General features: G+C 39.0%; 1 protein-coding gene across 2 annotated transcripts in view; it reads left to right on the top strand.

The window, feature by feature from the left end:
• Window positions 1-12,634, top strand: part of IARS1 (isoleucyl-tRNA synthetase 1) — an 81,194-nt gene that overhangs the window by 50,403 nt on the left and 18,157 nt on the right. For both annotated transcript variants that reach the window (XM_005210426.5, NM_001101069.2), the window contains 7 exon segments: window positions 106-226; window positions 3,862-3,953; window positions 4,728-4,805; window positions 5,560-5,681; window positions 6,402-6,504; window positions 6,753-6,836; window positions 10,191-10,365. In XM_005210426.5, the coding sequence (XP_005210483.1) occupies window positions 106-226; window positions 3,862-3,953; window positions 4,728-4,805; window positions 5,560-5,681; window positions 6,402-6,504; window positions 6,753-6,836; window positions 10,191-10,365 (775 nt within the window).

Genomic DNA, 12,634 nt, shown 5'->3' with positions numbered 1-12,634 from the left:
TTTTGGTTTGGCTAGTTCTTTCAGTTTAAATCATTTAAAGAGTTCATTTCCTTACAGTGGTTTCCCCCATGCATGCAAAAAGTTTCAATAATTGTCACTTCCTAGGAAGAAGAAGTGGAATTCCTTTACAACGAGAACATGGTTAAAGAAAGTACCAACATCACAGACCGGTGGGTCCTGTCCTTTATGCAGTCGCTCGTTGGGTTCTTTGAGACCGAAATGGCAGGTATGTCTCTTTTCAGCCTTCCTCCCAGGAATAAAGATTCTCTCTTTATAATTACTCTTTTAGTATTTAATTGTTTTTCTTTATAAACACAGACTTTTTTTTTTGAAGAATAGTCAATTTACAATGTTCCATTAGTTTTTGCTGTACAGCAAAGTGATTCAGATATATGTTTTTTTTTTTCCTTTTTCATATTCTTTTCTATTATGGTTTATTATAGGATATTGAATATAGTTCCCTGTGCTGTACAATAGGACTTTGTTGTTTATTTAATTTATAGTAGTTTGTATCTGTTAATTCCAAACTCCTGATTTATCCCTCCCCCATCCCATTTCCCCTTTGGTAACTGTAAGGTTTTTGTTTGTTTGTTGGTTGGTTTTTTTAAATGTCCATGAGTCTGTTTCATTTTGTGAATAAGTTCATTTGTATCATATTTTATTTAGATCTCACGTATAAGTGATATCTTACGGTATTTGTCTTTCTCTTTCTGACTTAGTATGATATTCTCTAGATCCATACATGTTGCTGCAAAGGCTTTATTTCATATTATTTCATTCTTTTTATTGCTGAGGAGCATTCCTCTGTGTGTGTGTGTGTGCACGCACACATCTTCTTTATCTGTTCTTCTGTTGGTGGCCTTTTAGGTTGCTTCCATATCTTGGCTATTGTAAATAGTGCTGCAGTGAACCCTGGGGTGCATGCCTCTTTTCAAGTTAGAATTTCAGGTTTTTAAGGAACCTCCATACTGTTTCCATAGTGGCTATACCAGTATACATTCCTACCAACAGTGTAGGGGAAGGTTCCCTTTCTCCACATCCTCTTCAGCATTAGTTATTTGAGGGCTTTTTTAAATGATGGCCATTCTGACTGGTGTAAATGATAATTGGCAGTGTTGAACATCATCTGATGTGCCTATTGGCCATCTGTATATCTTCTTTGGAAAAATGTCTATTTAGGTCTTCTGTCCATTTTTTTTTTTCTTGTTTTTATTTATTTTTTTTTTGTATGAGCTATTTGTATATTTTGGAAATTAAGCCCTTGTTAGTCACATTGTTTGCAAATATTTTCTCCTAGTCCACACATTGTCTTGTTTTATTCATAGTTTCTTTTGCTGTACAAAAGCTTATGGTTGATTACATCCCATTTGTATTTGTTCCCATTTCTATGTTCTCTTGGAGGAGTTTTATGGTGTCATGTCTTAAGTCTTTATGCCATTTTGAGTTTATTTTTATGTATGGTGTAAATGAGTGTTCTAATATCATTGATTTACATGTGATTGTCCAGGTTTTCCCACACCACTTGCTGAAGAGACTATCTTTTTTCCATTATGTGTTCTTGCCTCCTTTGTGGAAGATTAATTCACCATAGGTGTGTGGTTTTCTAAACATAGAGGAAATTTTATAGAAATTTCGAGAGAGACAGAACACTAGATGAATAAATATTTCTTTTTATCTCTCAAATATAATTTTAAGGCTTGTTTGTTGTAGAAATGTATTGTTCCAAGGCCTGAGAGATTGTCTTGAGGGGATATCTAGTGGCCTTACCCCACCACAGACACCACACAGGCCCATGGAATCACAGGCTTCAGTAGTGGATGCCCGTGGGTTCAGATCCCAACTTGTACACCACTTGTTCCCTGGGGGAAGCATCGTCTAGTCTATGAGCCTCCATTTCTATCTCCAAAAAGTACCTAGTAATAGTTTTTATAAGACTTAGATAGAAACTGTGTACATGCAGTAGCTAGCAGATAATAGGCAGGTTCTTAATAAGTAGTACTTGTTACTAATATGTTTTTAATTTATTTTTAGGTCTACTTTATTAAATAAGTAGACTGGAAAAATTAGGAAATTCAGAAACACAGTAAGGAAATCGACATTTCCCCACATTTCTGTTACTTAACAACAATGAATTTGTTTTTAGACAGAGGTTGAAAAGGTAGGTAATGTTGGTTTCCTTAAAGTGGGAGATAGACAACCATAAGTCAAGGTGAGAAATTCAAGAAACTGTTAACCAGGATACCTGAGATGGGTCTGAGTGTTTATGGGTCTGATAAAGTCGGTGGCCAGTGGAGAAAAAATGGCATCCCTGTGTGCACCCTGGTAACATAAACCACCCTCGCACAGCATCCTGGGGTTGGCAGGTGCTGCTACTCAGGTACAGCACTCCAGTGGATTTAAGAGGCCAGAGCAATCAGGTGGTTCATGTAGGGGTCTTCAGTTCCTCAGCTGGTACATAGCTCTTCATGGAAAAGTTGATGCCTCTGTATTTGGCATAATTGGATGGTTAGTCCAGGAAATTTTGAATGTTTTATCAGTCATCCTAAAGGACTATGCCCACTTTTAAACATGCATAATAAGCAAGAGAGTTCCAAGAAAACATCTGTTTCTGTTTCTGTTTATTAGCTATGCCAAAGCCTTTGACAGTGTGGATCACAATAAACTGTGGAAAATTCTGAAAGAGATGGGAATACCAGACCACCCGACCTGCCTCTTGAGAAATCCAAGGGACTCCCAAGAGTCTTCAATACCACAGTTCAAAAGCATCAATTCTTTGGTGCTCAGGTTACTTTATAGTTCAATACTCACATCCATACATGACTGCTGGAAAAACCATAGCTTTGACTAGACGGACCTTTGTTAACAAAGTAATGTCTCCGCTTTGCAGTACGCTGTCTAGGTTGGTCATAGATTTTCTTCCAAGGAGCAAGCGTCTTTCAATTTCACGGCTGCAGTCACCATCTGCAATGATTTTGGAGCCCCCCAAAAATAAAGTCTGTCACTCCTTCCACTGTATCTCCATCTATTTGCCATGAAGTGATGGGACCAGATGCCATGATCTTAGTTTTCTGAATGTTGAGCTTTAAGCCAACTTTTTCACTCTCCTTTTTCACTTTTATCAAGAAGCTCTCTAGTTCTTCTTCCCTTTCTGCCATAAGGGTGGTGTCATCTGCATATCTGAGGTTATTCATGTTTCTCCCGGCAATCTTGATTCCAGCTTGTGCTTTCTCCAGCCCAGTGTTTCTCATGATGTACTCTGCATATAAGTTAAATAAGCAGGGTGACAGTATACAGCCTTGACGTACTCCTTTTCCTATTTGGAACCAGTCTGTTGTTCCATCTCCAATTCTAACTGTTGCTTCCCAACTAGCATACAGGTTTCTCAAGAGGCAGGTCAGGTGGTCTGGTATTCCCATTCCCATCTCTTTAAGAATTTTCCAGAGTTTGTTGTGGTCCACACAGTCAAAGACTTTCACATAGTCAATAAAGCAGATGTTTTTATGGAACTGTCTTGCTTTTCTGATGATCCAACAGATGTTGGCATTGATCTCTGGTTCCTTTGCCTTTTCTAAGTCCAGCTTGAACATCTGGAAGTTCATGGTTCACGTACTGTTAAAGTCTGGCTTGGAGAATTTTGAGCATTACTTTACTATCATGTGAGATGAGGGCAGTTGTGTGGTAGTTTGAGCGTTCTTTGGCATTGCCTTTCTTTGGGATTGGAATGAAAACTGACCTATCTCTCTAATAGATGTGATAGCCCTTGAATGGCAGGGCCTACTTGCTCTTCTTGTATCCAGCCCTATCTTAAGCTCCCAAGACTTTTATATGTTCTCACGGTCCAATTGGTTGTCTTACTTTCAGCTTACAGGCTCTATACTGTGGTTCCTCGCCTGGTCAAGTTTGTGGATATTTTGACCAATTGGTATGTTCGGATGAACCGTAGAAGATTAAAGGTAAGTGCAGGCTTCTATTGGGAAGAGCAGAAAGTGCAAGAAGTATGAGAGTTGAGGAAAAATGAGAACAACCAAAAGGAAAAAGGGCGTTTTCAAATGCTCTCACTTGGTGAAGCTATCTTTTTCCTTTTACGTTGCATATTAACTGTACTGCCATGTTTTGGATAGGGGAATCCTTAAGTTTAAAAGTCATCTCACATGTTTTCAAAACACAATTATAGACATCATATTAGAGGCAAAGTCTCAGGCCATTTAAGGACTATACTGAACAGACCTGTTAAAATCAAATAATTCATGCAGGTATTTTGCAAATGTTGTTTGGTACAGCTGTGATCTTCAGATGGGCACTTCATCACTTCTAACACTAGAGGGACAGTTACTTATTGATGATACTCTTCATTAAGCCTTTGGGGATATAGGATGAGTGAAGCATGGAGCCTGTCCCAGAACTTAAGCTATGCATAAACAGCAATGCTCCAAAACAGGGAGTGAGGTGCACCCAGACCACTGCCCATCAGTACTACCTTCAAATGTGTTAATGATAAAATCCTGTAACAAAACAGTAATTTTGTCTTGTTAAAATATATTACATACACGTGCATGTATGTGTGTGTATGCACATATATTTAACAGAACATTAAAATGTTTAAAGTAGTTATGTTATCTCTGGATAACTTAATTATAGCTGAGTTTGCCCCTTTTTATTACCTTTTTTTTTTCTCTGTAGTGAGCTACTGGTTTTAACAGTTTACTGTGTGTGTTTTTCATCCTTAGGGTGAAAATGGAGTAGAGGATTGTGTTAAGGCCCTGGAGACCTTGTTTAGTGTTCTGCTGTCTTTGTGCAGACTTATGGTAAGATGCTTGATCCCGTTCTAAAGCTCTAGCCCTGTGGGCTGCTTGTGGTGCCCAGTTGCTGCACTGTCCTCTGTTTGTATCTGTTCTCTATTTTTTCTACATTTTAAAGTCCTGTAATCATCTGTGAGTATCAGGGAAGGTCTTGAGCTAACAGCTAACCAAACAAATACATATATTGCAAACAGTATTTCACTTGAGACATGTTCCTACCAATTGAAATATTCATTAAATGATATATAAGTAAAAATTCCACCCTTAGTTTCCTGTGTCTTATTTCTGCTCTTTCACTCTAATGATACAAGCCTTCTGTTTATTTCCTAAACATACATGGAATGAGAACCTGCTTTATCCCAGGTCCTCTACCTGGTGTCTCATGTATGAGCTCATTCCTTCTTCCTGTTAAGCAGGTAGTGTTTCCCCAGTTTACAGATGAGGTTTCTGAGATTTTAGGAATATTCATTCCTCTGCAATTGACCTAACTGCCATGTGGTCATCGGCTCCTGTTTTTATTATGGACATCTTCAAGGATGTTTTGGACACTTCTGTCTGTAGTCCTACTTCTTTGCTTCATGAGTGTGTCTCACCAAGTTCAAAATGAGGTCATTTTCTTAGGGCATGTTGTATTAACCTCATGTCCAGTTCTGTGCATATTCCCCTGTCATTTCTCTAAAATGTTTCAGTTGTTTCTAACTCTGAGATCAGTTAATGATGGCTACATATGAATGACATAATGTTTTCTGTCCTTATACAGGCCCCCTATACCCCTTTTCTTACTGAATTGATGTATCAGAATCTGAAGACACTGATTGACCCTGTTTCTGTCCAGGACAAGGACACATTCAGTATTCACTACCTCATGCTGCCCCATGTTCGGTAAGAATCAAATATACCTAAGCGTCACCTGGGCCATGGGAAGGAGAGTTGCTAGAGATGCACTCATGTGGGGGCCCCAGCTCCCTGCTCCAGCTCACCCATGCCATGCCTTCCAGTTGAGCTATTCCTCAGGCTACAGAATGAGTATAAGAGGGATACTTAGGGTGGAATCCCCTGTAGAGCTGTGGCATGTAGGGTGTGGATAGGCCTTTGGTATCGTTTTGGGGAGCTGCTATGCACTGAGCATCAGGCTCAAGCTTGCCTCTCACTGCTGCTGCTGCTGCTGCTAAGTCGCTTCAGTCGTGTCTGACTCTGCGACCCCATAGATGTCAGCCCACCAGGCTCCCCCGTCCCTGGGATTCTCCAGGCAAGAACACTGGAGTGGGTTGCCATTTCCTTCTCCAATGCATGAAAGTGAAAAGTGAAAGTGAAGTCACTCAGTCGTGTCCGACTCTTTGTGACCCCATGGACTGCAGCCTACCAGGCTCCTCCACCCATTGGATTTTCCAGGCAAGAGTACTGGGGTGCCATTGCCTTCTCCCTGCCTCTCACTATAAGCCCCCAAAACAGTCACACTATGTTCTCAAGAGCCTCCCTTGGGAAGCTAACCACACCATCACATCTCTCATCCGACTTTCTTCCTCAATGAAGCACGTTTCTTCTTTGAGATTTTCTCTTTTTAAATCTATTATCTTTTATGTTCCTACCTCTCCCAATCAGTGAGGAATTGATCGACAAGAAAACTGAGAGTGCAGTATCTAGAATGCAGTCTGTGATTGAACTTGGCCGAGTGATTCGAGACCGCAAAACTATTCCAATAAAGGTTTGAGATTTTATTTCTATTGTAAATTGCATACACCTAGAGAATTATGTCTTTGGAGTATTTTCTTAATATAAAGGGCTTCCAGCAATGGCATTAATTTCTTTTTGCAGTAAGGCTGTGAATGACTTAATACTAGTTAAGCCTGTTTAGTCTAAAGCTTGAAATTCAGATAGAACATGTAACATTCATATTTCTGCAGTTTAGAAGACTGGATGCTTAGTGAACTTTCCCTTCCCTTTTCTTTCTAGTATCCTTTGAAAGAAATTGTTGTTATCCATCAAGATCAGGAAGCTCTTAATGAAGTTAAGTCTTTGGAGAAATATATCATTGAGGTAAGACAGTTGATTTGTGTGATTTGGTCCAAACAGGCTTCTGTTCTTGGGAAGATTATTTTGATTAGTATTCTTTATCAGTATATACATAAATGTAACCATCTGTGAAATCTTACAGTTTGCTTTTGGATTCATCATGAATTTTTTGCAATGTAATTAAAAAAATTTTTTTAAGAATTTGTATTTATTTTTTGGCCATGCTGGGGGCATGTGGCATCTTAGTTCTTCCTACCAGGGATCAAACTCACACCCCCGCATTGGAAGCACAGAGTCTTAACCAGTTGACCACCAAGGAAGTCCCTGTAATTATAATTCTTTAACAGTGATTTCAAGGTCCATGAATTTTTCACCTTCATTGGATCATTTATCCCTTCATCCACTTTTCTTCCCCTAGGTAATTTTTGATAATTAACAAAAAGAAAAAGCTTAGTCCTTCAAATTACCCAAGTATCAAGTAAACACTGGTTATAAATAAACACTAGCAATCGGGTACAAGACAAAGTCTCTTCTCACCCTGGCCACTCTGTCATGTCTCATTTCCCACTTACAGGGATGTTCACTACGGTATCTCCTACTGGGTTGTTCCTAGCATTTTACGTACATGTAGACACATTTGTACATACATCTACACCCATGCAGGCCTTCTAGGTGGCCCAGTGGTAAAGAATCCACCTGCCACTGCAGGAGACTTGAGTTTGATCCCTGGATCGGGAAGATTCCTCTTGATAAGAAAATGGCAACCTACTCCAGTATTTTCCCAACCTATGCCGGGATACTCCCATGAACAGAGGAGCCTGGCAGGCTACAGTCCTTGGGGTTGCAAAGAGTCAGGTATGACTCAGCAACTAAACATCAAATACGCACATCACTGGTTTTATTTGTGAATAGAGATGATCATATATGTAGTTTTTTACTAATTGTTTCCACTTCATAGTATTACTTAAACAACATTCCATGTTAAAACATAGAGCCCTAGGACTTACCTGTTGGTCCAGTGGCTATGACTCCACACTCCCAGCACAGGGGGCTCAGGTTCAATCAGGGAACTAGATTCCATGTGCTGCAATTAATGATCCTGCATGCCACGAACGCCCAGCACAGCCAAATAAATAAATAAAATTTTTAAATAAATATTTTTAAAGAACTCTTCCTTTAAAAACAAAACATTAGGGATCTAATTTATTCTTTTTGCCAGCTGCATAGTGTTCACTTTCTGGCTGCATCATTATTTATTTAGTTACTCTAGTATTGTTGGAAATTTATGTTTCAGATTAAAAATAAAAGTTTGTGTGTGTGTGCGCTTGTGCAAATAAGTTGTTAACTGTAGATTTAAAAAATGTACAACATAAGAGTTGCGAGTTAACTCTTATGCGAGTTAATGAGGATGCAGCCCAGGAGACAGCACCTCAGATAGCTCTGAGAAGGTGCTCCTAAGAAGCAGTGGGAAAAGGTCAGTATATATGTGATTTTGGTAAAGGGGGAATACATGCAGTCAAGTACATTTTTTTCCAGAAGGTTTCTGCTAGTCTTGTGAAGCTTTGCTAGTCACGAGGAACAGTTACCACCATGAAGGTTTTTGGGGGCCTTTCCATGGGGAGATTCAAGAATTGGGCTTATAAAATCAGCTCCTGAAAACACCTATCTAAAGACCTCTCCTGCCAGTTTTTCCCCAAGCACAGAATGTCTCATTTCTGCTGTCCACCCTGAACTCCTTTCAGGGGGTTAGTGAAGGTCAGCAGCTGCAGCAACACAATTTAATCCTTGTACAGGTATGCTATGCTATGCTAAGTCACTTCAGTCGTGTCCAACTCTGTGCGACCCCATAGATGGCAGCCCACCAGGCTCCCCCATCCCTGGGATTCTCCAGGCAAGAACACTGGAGTGGGCTGCCATTTCCTTCTCCAATGCATGAAGGTGAAAAGTGAAAGTGAAGTCGCTCAGTCATGTCCGACTCTTAGCGACCCCATGGATTGCAGTCTAAGAGGCTCCTCTGTCCATGGGATTTTCCAAGCAAGAGTACTGGAGTGGGGTGCCAATGTACAGGTATAGGTAGATGCATGTGTGCTCAGTCACTTCAGTCACGTCCCACTCCTTGCTACCCTATGGACTGTAGCCCACCAGGCTCACCTGTCCATGGGGTTCTCCAGGCAAGAATACTGGAGAGGGTTGCCATGCCCTCCTCCAGAGGGTCTTCCCAAGGGGATCGAACCTGTGTCTCTTGAGTCATCTCCTTTGTTGACAGTCAGGTTCTTTACTACTAGTACCACCTGTGAAGCCCAGATAAGTCGATGGCAGGTGCCAATTGCTAGTTGACAGTGTGGATGTTGGACAGGTTCTTAAAAGTGGAGTTGTGAGGTCAGAAGTTTAAACTGTCTTGTCAGTTGTCCTCCCAGAAAGCTTTATCCTATGGTGTTTTTAAATGAAGTATATATTTCAAATTTCATTTTTATTCCTTTCACAGATAATATTTAAGGATAGAAAATAATTTCTATATTTGGTTTTGAATTACTTGAGAATTCTGGATAAATAGAGTTTATAAAACTCTTTAGAAATTTAAAAGGTTATAACTAAGGAAATATAAATTCTGTAAAGAATGCTTAAGATAACGGATAAAAATAGAATATACTTAAATATCTTGAGCACTCTGAGATCAAATAATATAGTAATGTATAATGGCAAAATATTTCCATATAATTTGCTTCAGTTGACAATTCCATGATACTTCATTTTCTTATTTCCTGCTGTGTAGTCACCATTTCCTACTACATTAGTAATCCTTAACTTGCTAGCATGAGGGAGACATGAAATACTACAATTAACTGATTCTTCTGGTTAATTGACAGTTAAATTGCTTGAGCAAAGGTTACCCCTGAGACATGAAGTCCATATTTCTAATGCTACAGTCCTTGTTAATTGAGTTAGGGTTGTGTAGTCATCACCACAATTTTGTAGAATTTTCATCACCCCAAATAGAGACCCCAAATTATCATTCATGCATCATTTCCCCTCAGGATCCTACAGTCCTGTTTTCTGTCTGTTTTCTGTCTCTGGGTGTGCTCACTCTGGACATTTTCTGTAGATGAAATCATACAATATGTGGGCTTCTGTGTCTGGCTTCTGTGACTTAGCACCAAGGGTCATTCATGTTATAGCACGTATTAATGCTTCTTTCCTTTATGTTGGTAAATGATGGCCCACTAGGTGGATATACCACATTTTATTTATCCTTTCATAGTCAATCAGCATTTGGGTTATTTCCACTTTTTGGTTATTGCTATAAATATTTGTATTCAAATTTTTGTGGACATATTTTCATTTGTTTCATTTTTGTTTTTGCATGTCTATCAAATACAGGAATTGAATGTTCGAAAAGTTACATTATCTACAGATAAAAACAAGTATGGCGTTCGCCTAAGGGCAGAGCCAGATCACATGGTCCTGGGGAAGCGTCTGAAAGGAGCTTTCAAGATGGTAATGACATCCATCAAACAGCTGAGCAATGAGGAGCTGGAGCGGTTCCAGGAAAATGGTGGGCATCTGTTTCACTGGGGGGCACCATTTGTGTCCTCAACCTGATGGATATCTCGTATTTAGCCTCCTCTTTGATTTCTACTATTACAGCCTTCCCTTAAATTAGAACTTTTTTTTCTGTTCATAAAAATATTTATTATGAATAATTCTGCTAATTTATTTTTTTAAAAGTACAAAGAATAAAAATGACCCATCACCCGTCCTTTTAATGTAGATTGAAATTCTGATTTAGTTCACTGTTAAAATTCTGATTTAGTTCATCCTATATACGTATGTAGTCATATAATTATAGCTTTACAAATGGGAATCACCCTGTAATTTATTTCACATTTTTCACTTTTTTATATTTACATTATTTGGTTTTCATTTACCTTTTTATTTTGCATTTTCACTTTACATTATAAACATTTCTGTGTTTTGTCAGTCTTTAAAATGCTATTTCAATAAGTGTTGCAAAAATTTTCCTTCCTGTGGATACCTGGTATTTTTTTAACCAGTCTGTTATTGTTGGTGCTTTCAGTGTTTCCATTCTTTTAACAGTATAACTAATATTTCAGTGAATATTCTCACAGGTAGATGTTTTGTGGAATTGATTCATTCTAGCTAGGTTTAGGGGCTTTCCTCATGGCTCAGTTGTTAAAGAATCCGCCTACAATGCAGGGGACTCCAGTTCCATTCCTGGTTCGGGAAGATCCCCTGGAGAAGGGATAGGCTACCCACTCCAGTATTCTTGGGCTTCCCTTGTGGCTCAGCTGGTAAAGAATCAGCCTGCAGTGCAGGAGACCTGGGCTCGATCCCTGGGTTGGAAAGATCCCCTGCAGAAGGGAAAGGCTACCCACTCCAGTATTCTGGCCTGGAGAATTCCATGGATTATACAGTCCGTGGGGTCGCAAGAGTCGGACACAACTGAGTGGCTTTCACTTTCACTTTCAGCTAGGTTTCTACTTGAAATCATTGAGTCAGATGGATAAACTGTAAGTTACCATTGAATTCTATAAGTGCTAATATGGGCCTGGAAAAATCTACCCTAATGAGAGAGCAAAACCCTTCAGATTCACCACCCAGTGGTATAGAGTGTTACCCTTGTCAGATGTTGCTTGTAGACAAAAAGATGACTTGAGTTGCCAGAATGAAGACCAGAAGATATTCAAAGAAGAAAGTTATCTTTTAATTTTAATTCAAAATTGTAATTTTTAACTTAAGTATTTTTAATGAAAGGGATTTAGCATTGAGGTTTGGAGCGTCTTCCAAAACTGTGTCAGAACTTAAAATGTTTCTCTGAAATATCTAGAATACATATTTTGTTCTCAATTGAGCAAGAGTGGAGTCATTCATTCAGCAAATATTTTTTAAAGCCCTTCTGTTTGTTGACACTGAGAACATAGAGTTGAATAAGACAGACATTGTCCTTACCCTCATGGTGCTGGTAGACGCTAAAGATGTATGAATATAGTCATATTTTTGATAAGTGTGCTGAAGGAAATCTTTAGGAAGCTGTTCCAGGTGCCCAGGAGTTCTGACCTCTGCCATGATTAGAATCATATATGGTCTGATTACAGCTATTTGACTTCCTGCAGCAATCCTAGGGTACAAGGTGTTTGATTGTTTGGGTTCCCTCTGAAATTGAAAATCATAAGCATGGAAATGTCATGAAGAAAGATTTAAGGATTCATAACTCAGATGAGTAGTTATGGAAATTGGGGGAAATGTCCATAAGATTCCCCAAATTTTTAGATAAAATTTATAAAACATTAGAGACTAGCAACTAAAAGTTGAATCAGTACTAACTCAGCTTGATTTGTTAAATTAACAAAATCTTTGATCAGCCTTCAGGTCATAAATCTCAAGTTGTTTCACCAATTAGCCAAAATATTAAAAATTCTTGAAATAAGCTTTATTTGAAACTGAAAGCCTGTAGTTCTTAAACTGTAGTTTCTGAGTGAACTGTTCCATATTGATGGAAAGCAGTTTTTAGAATACAGTGACATAAAGTGAAAATGACAGCCCATTGCTCAAAGATCCAGAAGATTGTTTTGTGAATTACTATAGTAAATGGTATGGGAAATGGGAATTGCCATCCTCAGCTGTTTACATGTTCTGCCTACCATGAATAGGTATGATGCTCAGACCTTCACGCTGTCTACCTCTTTTCACCCTGACTGTACCCGGATAGGCAGGTAGAAGAACACCAGGGATTTACCGCCTTTGAGTGGTAGGCCTAAGTCTAGCTTGACTCTACAGACTGTGCTTTCTTCATTGTAGCTTGC

The sequence above is a fragment of the Bos taurus genome, chromosome 8 (genome assembly GCF_002263795.3).
Source record: "Bos taurus isolate L1 Dominette 01449 registration number 42190680 breed Hereford chromosome 8, ARS-UCD2.0, whole genome shotgun sequence".
Taxonomy (NCBI): domain Eukaryota; kingdom Metazoa; phylum Chordata; class Mammalia; order Artiodactyla; family Bovidae; genus Bos; species Bos taurus.
Note: the sequence above shows the minus strand (reverse complement) of the source record. Positions and strands in the feature narration are given on the sequence as shown.